This window comes from Phallusia mammillata, chromosome 2, assembly GCF_965637545.1.
Source record: "Phallusia mammillata chromosome 2, kaPhaMamm4.hap1.1, whole genome shotgun sequence".
Classification (NCBI taxonomy): Eukaryota; Metazoa; Chordata; class Ascidiacea; order Phlebobranchia; family Ascidiidae; genus Phallusia; species Phallusia mammillata.
The window spans coordinates 31,100,176-31,111,407 of NC_137253.1; the positions used below are offsets into that span (position 1 = coordinate 31,100,176).

The 11,232-nt window shown below is 37.4% G+C and overlaps 1 protein-coding gene across 3 annotated transcripts; it reads right to left on the minus strand.

The window, feature by feature from the left end:
• Positions 1-2,603: 2,603 nt before the first annotated feature.
• Positions 2,604-9,959, minus strand: LOC145212362 (uncharacterized). Of its 3 annotated transcripts, XM_080080463.1 has the most exons (12): positions 9,264-9,959; positions 8,741-8,896; positions 8,293-8,418; positions 6,846-6,998; positions 6,373-6,462; positions 5,727-5,843; positions 5,453-5,529; positions 5,302-5,398; positions 4,880-4,976; positions 3,841-3,984; positions 3,663-3,788; positions 2,604-3,023 (listed from the first exon to the last, which is right to left on the minus strand). In XM_080080463.1, exons 1-12 carry the CDS (start codon positions 9,355-9,357, stop codon positions 2,963-2,965), a joined length of 1,338 nt encoding a protein of 445 aa, XP_079936589.1. In that variant the 5' UTR covers positions 9,358-9,959; the 3' UTR covers positions 2,604-2,962. The 3 variants fall into 3 exon arrangements, with proteins under 3 accessions (XP_079936589.1, XP_079936591.1, XP_079936590.1); XM_080080465.1 differs by lacking the exon at positions 3,663-3,788; XM_080080464.1 differs by having other exon boundaries at positions 2,963-3,788.
• Between the last annotated feature and the right edge of the window lie 1,273 nt (positions 9,960-11,232).

Below are 11,232 nucleotides of genomic sequence, written 5' to 3' on the forward strand. Positions count from 1 at the left end.
TATAGTGTGCCTTGTTTTTATTGTGAACGTGCTTACAGTTCCAAAACGCCCCCTAAACACAGGGAGGTGGTAAGGCAGATTCGTGGAACTAAAGTCTCACTTTTAAAAGAACATTAGTAGTGTTTGTTGAGTAAAGTCGTGCTTGGTTAAGACGGAAGTTTAACTTGTTTGGATCAGAATTGAAAATTTTGAGCCAAATTCGAAAGTACAAGCCCGGACCCCGAATCGTTTTGTAAAAGTGCGATCCCGAAAGTGTAACCTAATATATCTACATTCAAGTCTACAAAGAGTACGTCCGTACATAATATAATAAAGAACACGCACATATTAGAAAATAGTATACAATGGCATAAAAACGCATTTCAGACCGATTTGGTGTGAGGTCCAGCAACTATAGCTATCTTAACAAGGGAAATATTTATGTATTTTAGCTTAAGCCATTGGCTAGGCCCAATTAACGATACTGCTTTCTGAGAAGAAATACGCTAAATTACTTCTTTATGGAGATTAATTAGGTTAGGTTGGGTCATTGTGTTTGTAAAACACAGGAGAATATAAAGCGAGAGACAAGATGTTAACGCAAAGGAATGGTAGAAAGCTTGAAATTCCAAAACGTAAAAAATAATCATTACGAGTCTAGAAATGTGACGATGGCCAATTGCAACGTTATTGCAATCATGTGACAATAGCATAAAGTCGCTATTACGTAAGTTTGCATTTTGGATATAGGCTATGGTAACTCTATTTATGCTTATACTCAATCCAAATTATACCTTGACCGACACACAAATCAATGTGATATTTTTACACTGTTTCAATTCAATGATTACTGCATGTAAACGGATTTGTTTACAGTTCAGTTAAGTTCACTGTACTGTAGTATTACCACTGGACAAACTAATCTAATTTGGCGAACAACCCCACTAGTAAAATCAAGTGGTTAAAGTCTATCACACGAGCTAGAAATTTGTTGTAATGGATGACAATGTAGAGTAACACTATCTTTCGATACTTTGCCTTTTTTATTTCTTGTGATAAATAAAGGTTGAAATTATCTCATTTTAGCCAACTATGTACAAATTCGTGTTCGGAATTTATATTTAATGTGGTCGTAAGGTGTCACCCCTGGGTTGTAATATCACCTGGTCGAATAGCAGTTTACAGTGTTTGGAGCATGGCATTCAGTACAGGCGACCTTTCAAATGGTTGGATAGTTTGTGTGTTGTGACATATGTTGTATGGTGTCAGAAGCAAAAAGGAAATACAAAATGTTTTTACCATGCAAAAGAGAGGACTTATAAAAGTTGGTCAAGTTTCTTAGTGGATTTATTCTTTATTTGAAAGGTTTCATATTGTTATTACTGACTATGAAACAGTGTAGGTTTAGGTGACTGTTGTCACCCAGTAATAAAAGGCTAAATTAAAATTTGCTTGTATTTAGTACATGATATGGTTGATCAGCTTTTCCAAAGTTTGCTGCCAAAAATGCTTCAAGAGAAACAGAAAGGCCTGTACATGTGAATAAAACATGACCTTTATGCAGTTTTTGGCATTTACTAAAATGCAACAGCTGTCTGCTATTTGTAAAAAGCTTTTTAATAAACAAGATGCAATTATTAACATAGCTATTAAAATGTGTGCGATATGGATCAAGCAGTCAAGTCCTAAATGACAGTATTATTCAGCAGGCTTTGCCTTGGATGGTTTTCAACTCTAAGCACGTGTTAATCAATCAAGAACGCCTCGAGTTTGCAGATTCTGTGCGTTGCAACAAAACGTCAGAGCGCTACCTGCCTTGGGGAAGCGATGTTTAATTTGTTGCCGGAGGAAGCACTTCGCTCGATTTTGCAAGGCGACTAATCAACCACTGGCATAATGTGATGAAACCACCATGCAATCTGTAAGTACTACTAGTTCACCACAACATCGTTATAACCAGGGTTGCCATACCGTCCTTATTTCTAATATTTGTCCTTATTTGGAAGGGCTATGTATTAGAAAAGTTCATTGTCCTTATTTCTAAGAAATGTCCTTATTTTTGACTGGAGTCCTTCTTTTGTCTTATTTTCAACAATTACTGGTCAAATTCCTGCTACAAATAAAAGTAAACCTAGACCTGAGTTGTTGTGCAAGTATTTTCAACGTACAAGAAGTGTCTGGAACAGATTGTTATGGCTAAAATATTGCATATCATATGTCATGGCTCGTATAAATGCAATGATTTATTCAAAAACGTTTGGTTTGTTTCGTGTAAAAATTTAATTTTTCCAGTTCTCCTTATTTTTGGTTTTAAGTCGATGGCAACCCTGGCTATAACTCTTGCTTTCTTACATTGTGCCATTCTTTTAAAATTAATACTCGAACCCCAATCCCCATTTATGTCAAAAAAAAAATACTTAAAAGTGTTAGGACGTCCAAATGAGTAATATCGTGCAATCGCCAAGCTACATACTACATGTATGGTTGCATTTTCAGGTTGGCCCAGAGCGTATTCATAAGCAGTAAAATGGAATGTGCATAGAATTGAGGGAACCAAATGTACGTTACTATCAATGGAGTTTTGCTGGCGCGTATATATTACTGTGAAACTATCATTTGTCGAGCTGATTCTATTACTTTATTTTCTTGCAGTAATTATTTAGAATGTCGGGCTGTGCTAAAACCCAATTTCAATAACTTGTAAGCAGAGAAATTGCAATCACCGTGTTTAAAAAGAAAAAGAGCAACATACGGCAAGTACAACCTAACATGCACAACGATAAATTACTTTAATCCACAAGACAATATATGTACAGAAACAAACAAGGTTTCAGAACTCGAAAAAAAGGAAATGTAAGCGAATTTTGATACGATTTTTGTCGACAAATGTTGCAACAATGGATTCTAACGGTGGGTATCGCTTTTTCTTTGCTGAAATCAGCAATAATATATTCTACACGTGTTTTTTTCTCATAGAAGTTGTTTACACTTGAGGTGGAAGTAGAATCTTGTAACTTGTGCTCCTTTTCAAAATCTGGGTGACACTGCAGCGATAAAGCACAATTTTTAATTAAAAATGCAGCAAAGTGAAATCTGTTATAAACTTGTACTTCAAGCGCATTTAAAACATATGTACAATTTCGTATTGTGTAAAAAAAGCATCAACAGCGCAAGGAACTTTCTTGTAAAGAGTTAGGCTGGAACTTTATTAAACGATAATTAGGATATTCTGATACATATAATTGATTATGATTTAATAAATAATTTGCCGCCAACTGTTCGATTTGGATTTAGTGTGTAAGTTCCAGCTGCAAAATATTACAAAAATCACACACATACATAAACACATTCATTATTCGCTCGTTTTATTCCTACAGCGTAACTTAATTTGTATTTTTTTAGCACGATCTTGTGACTTTTGTCTATCATTGCTTAAGGATTAACAGACACACAAATATTACACGTTTACAAATACAATTGTGGATTTGCATCTGAGAAATCCTATTTATATGCGTTGTTTGCATATAAGAATTTAGCGTCATAATATTGAGTCGTTTAGTTTAGGTTTTAACTGTTTTTGCCTGGTACGTTGAGAAAAAAGAATTGTTGCGTTAAACTAAAAGCTAACGAAAGCAAAAAAAAATACAGGCTGATGTCAAATATTTAAACCGTGTCAATCGCACTTTATGCTTATTGCGGTCACGTGGAAATTTGATGGATTCCAATAGGCCCGGGGACTCTGATTCAGGTTGACATAACGGCAGTTTCTGTACCACCATCCACCTTCATATTCCTTCGCACAATGGCGACTGTAAATAACAAAAATCACTCAGCTGAAATTTAATGCAAACATCAGCTTACCTCGGGTGATTGTCGTTGTCCCTGTCGTAAGTGGAAAACTGCTTCCCGTTGTGATGAACCATCCTATCAACAAGAGTTGATGACGTTTTGTAACCAGAAATCTTCAGTCTGAAGTTTTGGATTTCTGTGCTGATTTCGAAAATACTGCAAAAAAGTCAAGCTTCTGATTCAAAAGGTTTCAAAGAATTTCAAAAATTGTTTGTCACAAGTTTGGACACTGCAAATAGTTAAACTTTCTTTTCGCCTATTGCAGTGGTTCTCAAACCTTTTTATTGCGACGCCTCTGGGAAAGTTTTTGTGTTTAATAAGTTGTGTTTATTGATACAACAACAAAAAAGCCACAAAACGGGTCTATTCTGCGACGCCCTTGAAAAATTGAAACGATGCACCAGGGCGTCGCGACGTAGAGTTTAAGAACTGCTGGCCTATTAAATAGTGGACAAATACTTTTTAATATTTTTATCACATATGACGTCAGTTTGCGCCATTCGGAAATGATAGAATGACGCATCAAGCACAAACGCCTTCACAACGGTAGAGCTACTGACGGAGTGCCTCCTAGGAGATCCAAAAGTTGTTAATTTTTAAACGGTATATCTCAATGCTAATGCTAACGGTTAGGGCTATTAGGGTCGGGGTAAGGTATTAGCACTTAAAATTCAATAAAACTAACCCAAAAAATAAGTTATTAATGTAAAAATGTTATGTAAATATTTCCCAACCCAACCCATTTATAGCCGCTAAATAAATAATTCAGCTCTTTACGCCACCTATCGAAAATTAGGCACTTTTGGAGTAGCTCTACCCTTCACAACAAGTGAGCAACCGAATAAAAAGCACAAACGCGAGCGCAGAAGAAAAAAGCCATACGTCACGCTTTGTGAGAACCTAAGCGACAAGCGGATCTACACACATATTTTCGCAAGTTGTGTTGTTGCAAATATTTTATTCACGGTTACATTAATGTTAGATAACTGTGCTAACAATATTTACAAATATATAAAATATAAGCTTTATGGGGTTAGTTATATTTGTTCACCTGTATTCGGCAAATTTATCTTTCTTTCCGGGGTTTGTCAAATCGAATCGAACTCGGCAGGATTTTGATTGGGTCATCACGTGCATTTTTTCCAAACCTATGTTTGCAGAAGCATGTGTTTAAACGAGATCTTTCTGAAATCGAAACTTCATGTAGGGCAAACTTCCACAAAAACATGGTTTCTGTGAGAAATGTGTATTTGTGATTGATATTGCTAGCAGCGGCAAAAGTTTATTAAAATCAAAGAGCATTAAAGTTAATTAGAAAATAACCTGGTAATGCAATGAAGAATCGTGGGTTGAAATTTGCTTTAGCGAACTATACCGTATACCAGTTTGTGTTTTGTGGCACATTTCTTTAAGAAAATGCTGTTTTTTCAACAAATAAACACATCAGATTTACACACAAAATCAAAAACCAACCTAGCCAAAATTCCCCAGATTGGCTTCCAAACCCAGTTTTGTAATCTTCCCAGGGTCTGTTGAAGCTAACACTTCCGTCAAAGCGAGTTTGAACCGTCTACAATACAATGGTTAGTTTAAGGAAAAGTAATAGGTAATGATGATAACTCACAGTCCATCCTTGTAAACAGAGATTCTTCAAAGTTTCGGCAAGTAGAGATTCTTGGCTTCCGGAGGAACAAGGCAATTCTGCCAAAAAATAAATTTTAATTAGGTGAACCAAAAATCTGTGGACAATACAAATGTCTTTCTGGTTTAAAACTAATCCCAGGACGACAAATTAATGCAATGCACAGTAAATTTTCCTTGTATCCAGCTCATTGCGTAAATGCTGTGTAAGTACCAAGAACCAACAGCTCGTAATGAAATGTCCAGATTCGACTTACTTGTCTCAAAGTTTCTTCCAGTGTATTTTTCCGGACACAAGCAGCCATAATCAGCAAGCAAGTCGACGCATGTGCCTTTATTTGCACACGGGTTCACGTAGGAGCAAACGTCAAAATCTACAACAGTAAAACTGTTGACCAAGGAGTGTGCAACCATGTTTGAGTCGGCTTTTCAACTTATGTTTGCTCTAAACAAGCTTATTTCGGGGTCGACTTTACACTGGACCATACGTATAACGTTGTTTCGTTCAGTTTACAGCCTATAGTGGACATTGTCTACTAAAAATCAGGGGCATGTTTTTGGTTAGTACTTTTGAGTTCCGGCCGGTCTCACAATATCGGGCAAGCGGCCTAAGTTCACCAAAGAGGGAATGTTACACATTTTCGTTTAATTTATAACATTGATTAGCCCGCTTGAAGTAGGCTTGACAAGAAAATGCAAGTCAACTCCTGGGCGTGAAACGTTTTAACATTGATTAACGGAGAAAATATAGTTTGTTGTTATTGCTGTACATTTTTGTTTTGGGAAAATAATTTGGTCTGTCCTCGCAGCCAAGTCATTTCCAATATGTTTGCGAACACAATGCTCGTGGCGGAATCAGTTAGATTAATCGCTTTAAGCCACTAGTAAAAGCTCTAAATTTACCATCAAACGAAAACCAGTCGGTGTTGGTTGTATTTGTGCCGTTGTAAACCTTTGCCTTCATCGCGTAGATGACAACTTTGCCACCATCGTCTGTGATAACAAAATCTTTTGTGAACGGTGCTTAATTTTCTTGTGTCATTTTGATACTACAACATGTTTAAGCAAAGTACAAAAAAAAGTTGGGATCATCAAAAACCCTAAACTGTTTAAAAATTAAGTTTTGAAAAGACACAACATCATCATACATCGTCCTATATAATATATAGGACGATTTTGCAGGTTAGGATTTATTCCAATTTAAAGCTGACATTTTGATTCAATGTATTTTCCTTTGTTGTGCCCAGTAGCTTTGCCGATAAACACGTCTGCGCGACGGAAGCACGCTTGTAGACACATTGGTTCACTATTCGGAAACAGCGTTTTCTTGTGTTTACAGCAATATTTAATGGTTTCGACTCTGTCCTCAAACGAACCTGAAATCGTTCCTCGCTTTTTCGCAGCAGCGCAGACAGAGCTGTTGGTGAAATATTTTCCACTCGTGTACGTGTAGGAAGCAGCCTTGCATTTCGCCGGGCAGTGGACATGAGTAATCGGTAATTCGCAGTCGCCAGTTGTTTTGCATGTCACTGCAGAAAACAATAACAATGGTCGGTTGATTTGTTTTTGAAACCGTCAATCATTTATGCAATGAGAAAAACATCACACAATCGGCATCTACAAACAACTCGGACACAGGATTTACTGGCAGGGGCAAAATTCATGACTTGCATTAATCCCGGCCCAGAAACCACAAATTAAAACTTGTTTTACTCGTCACACTGATTTTTAAATTTAGGTCGTTGATGTTTAAGGGGTCCGATGGCAAACCAAGTTCGTGAGTCGTTCGATTCCAAACAAATAAAAAACATGGTGTCGCGTTAATAAATCCTTAAGTTAACGAATCTAATTTTAAAGCCAGGCAGTTTACATTATATATAGTGACTCTACAATATTCAAATACAAGGTCGTTTAATGCTTTTTCGGAGGAGGAGGAGGAGGAGGAGGGACACACACCTCGGATAGGAATTCTAAACAATTTTGAACGGGACCCAGAATTGGTTTGTGCTTTTGCCTAGACCGGTAGTTCTCAAACTGTGAGTGGTGAAGCCCTGGTGCGTCGTTTCAATTTTCCAAGGGCGTCGCAGAATAGTTCCGTTTCGTGGCTTTTTGTTGTTGTATCAATAAACATAACTATAATAGTAGGTTTTCTCTTTAGCTTACATTTGCTGGTGCGTCGCATATCCCGAAAACCTTTCCAGGGGCGTCGCAACAAGAAGTTTGAGAACCACTGGCCTAGACAACAGGTTTGATGCTTCATAGAACTAAACAAACTGACTGTCTAGCAAAAATACCGAATATTTATCCCAAGCGACCATTATTTCCTCGTTCACCTATTTTAAGGTGATTGTATACACCAGGGGTGCCCAATCTTTTTTGACTCAATTGGGATCGACTTCTGAGGTAGTCCAACTCTCGAGATCTACCATTCCAATACAATTTAGCAAAGACATAGTGAGTATCAGAACGAAGTAACAATTACTACTGCAACTATTACTTTTGTAACGTAACAAAGCGCCTACTCATGAACTTATTAACATATCCTTATGATTAATTCACACAATAAAGTCGTCTGTACATGTACAGCAACGCGTTACAAAGCAACTATTTTAAATAATTTTCTGCAAATCGACTTGAGATCAGTCCGAGATCGACCAGTCGATCGCGATCGACGGATTGAGCACCCCTCGTATACACCTTCGGCCATGCTCTGTCCAACGCGAAATGAGGTGATAAAACAATCAAAAGATAAGTAACTTTATTTAAAGCGGCAAATTTCTCGACTTCAAATCTATTCATATAGCTTGAAGAAAAAGCTCTTACTTGAGAACGTGTAGCCGTATTGTCCCTTTGCACATATTTGACTTTTTACACCTTGGCTCTTTTTACCGTATCGAGACTCACTTTTTCCTGTTGGGCTGCGATAAATCGTCACAACTTCACCATCATCTAAAACAGAGGGTTCTTAACAAGGGGTGCACGCAGCCCCAAGGGGTACGAGAACTGTTCCTAGGGAGTGCGGGGATGCTGAATCATTAAGGTTGGTTAGGTCTATTCTATATAAATACAAAAGCCCTAAAGGGGGTGCGAAAATGGGTTGGTGATTTGAACGGGGTGCAGCAAGGAAAAAGGTTAAGAACTACTGATCTAAAACAATCAAGTTTAACCAATGGTCGTCGGTTGTTAGTCAGATATTTTACCATTGATAATAATCAAATAAAACAATACATTTGTGTTCATGTACTTTGTTTGCACATATTGTTCAACTCACTGTCAATCCGTTGGTCGTGCATTGCTGCAAGACATATCGGGCCGCTTGTGTAGACCCCATTTCCACACAACGACGGATTTTCTTCCCAACAGTTTGCCGGATAAATCACGCTCGTGATCGAGTGCTTCAAGTGGGCAAACCGAGTCTTGCAAGTAACTGCACAAGAACATACATTTAGAATCGCCACTAAAACGTCTTTCGAAAGTTAAAGTTTTTCACGTTATTTCGCTTATATGTTTTTTTAATGTAGCTTGGGCCAGAAGTCAAATAATTTTTTCCGATTTTTGGAATATTTTTTTCATGGCATTCTTTACACTGTGATTTTTAGAAACGTTCATCCGTGGTCCTACTATAAGTCCTAGCGCAAAATTACGTTAAAATAGTTCAGCAATTTGGAGTTTTAAAGCTTTGACGAATACAAAACGTTTTTTGTCTGCTTTAAATATACCCATATTTAAAATTGTTTGAGTCAAGTTGCTTCTAATTGCTGAGCTTATAGTAGCCAATAAAGTTTTAGTCTTACTTGCTGGATTGTATTCGGTGGAGATCCCGTCGAAGAAAACCGCCCAGAGAAACACAATGGCCGCGTACACATTCAAGCAAGATGAACGATGCATGATCAGAAGATACCTTGTTTGGGAGGAGTAAAATTATGAACCTTGTTTTACCTTCAAGCAAAAGAAAACACGAACTAGTGCTGCGTTTTCCGCTAACGTTCTGGCCCGATTGACAAGTCTTTTAAACTAACATTCCTCAAACTAAAGTTACTCAAGTAATCAGAAAAAATATAAGCTTCGAATCCTACAGGTTTATGCCGTCCCAAAGCCAGTGAATTTACCGAGGAGTTATCAGCCAAAAAAACACACACATCCGGTTGTTGTTTTATCCAGCCTTGCCAGTCAACTAGATGTAAATCAATAATTTTACTTTTAAGCGATTGTTAATGACTTAAATTAACCACAGTAAACGAGTTATACTTTATATGTTTATCATTGTATGCTTTCCGCTAATACAAAACCACCTTTTCTTTGCCAATTAATTTCGATTTTTACCCACATACATTTTAAATTAATTTGGGCTTAGTTAGCAGGGACGTACTCAGCACAACCTACTTCGTTAACACATCCTGCTCACAACACGCCACATCTGTATATAGACGGTTAAAAGAGATTCTTCCTTTTTTTCCCAATGGCGTTTTTTTATTACCAACACCTTTACGACAATGATAGTCTAAAATCTAAATGGTAATCTGTGATCCATTACGTGTGTTAAAATGTATTCACTCGAAATGTCATACTTTGAACACATGAAATTTGCAATAATCGCTACTTTGGTGTGCGATGACTTTTCAATAAGGTGGGAGAGTTTTGTATCTGTGCAAAGTTATCGAATAACTTCCATGGAAACAGCATTCACCGCCTTTTTGTTTAAAGCAGCATGCATACCACTTAATGTACGGCCACATGTTGCCCCACAGAGCTTTGAGGTTTGTCCTGTCGCACTGATGGCACAATTGGCCCCTCAGTTAGGTGAAAACATTGATTTAATCAGAGATCGGTATGTAGAACAGTACGTGACACGAGTGTATGCTACTCTCAAAAAATTACAAACGTTTTGTACTGTTGCAAGGTTAGATACTAGAAAAGTGTGACGAAGAAAAAACAGCTACCTTTGGGGCTCCAAGAAATAATTCTTTGATTTTGATGAATTCCATGCAGTCAACTGACATAGACCAAATGAGTTGAGTTGAGTTTATTTCGCTTGGTGAAAGACAACATAGCAACACAATTGCACTAAAACAATCACCAAGCCGGAAATAGCTGCGCAACGTTCAGACTTATGAAACGCATGGAAGTGGAGGGCACGATTGGTGCATGATAAACGCGCTGCAGCTACACCGTAAATGTTTTAATTTTAGTGCAAATATTGTTTTCTGTTTTAGGACTTGATTGCGAAATTCGGGTGTGTATTACAGCGTTTAAAGCATTTTTTTCCTTAAAAGGCAATCTTATCCATCACTGTAAAGTTGCAAACTAACTTTCTTCCAACAATGTTATGTCCGCTTGCAAAATGTGCCGCAGAAGGATTATTTAATTTGGGTAAAAGTTTGAGAACCACTGGTTTAAAATCCACCAATGCTTTTGTAAAAGTTAAGCTAAGTTGTATCTGAATACAATGTTTGAATAAGGTAAAAACGCAAATATATTTTTTCTGTATATTTCATAGTATATCTATATTTTTTTCCTAAATATGCCTAGTGATTAAAAACCGGCTAAAATAGCTTTAACGGTAAATTTGAGTTTAAACAATTGGAAACCCAAATTAACATACGGCCCGCGGGCCGGATCCGGCCCGCGACGGGATTTTGAGCGGCCCGCAGACAGTTTCTGGTCTTACATGATAACGTGGCCCGCGTCCACGGTCTGCCAAATCCCCCACTACTTGCTTACTACGTCAAATTATAGTTGTAACAAACAGTAACGCTCCCCAAT

What these genes read in the sequence shown, in the direction of transcription:
- LOC145212362 (XM_080080463.1), bottom strand. Translation starts at nt 9,357, where the DNA reads ATGCATCGTTCATCTTGCTTGAATGTGTACGCGGCCATTGTGTTTCTC. An exon ending in AAAGCGAGGAACGATTTCAG is followed by an intron (nt 6,463 to 6,845) that starts GTTCGTTTGAGG and finishes TTGTTATCACAG; the next exon opens with ACGATGGTGGCAAAGTTGTC. An exon ending in TGGAAGAAACTTTGAGACAA is followed by an intron (nt 5,530 to 5,726) that starts GTAAGTCGAATC and finishes ATTTTTTGGCAG; the next exon opens with AATTGCCTTGTTCCTCCGGA.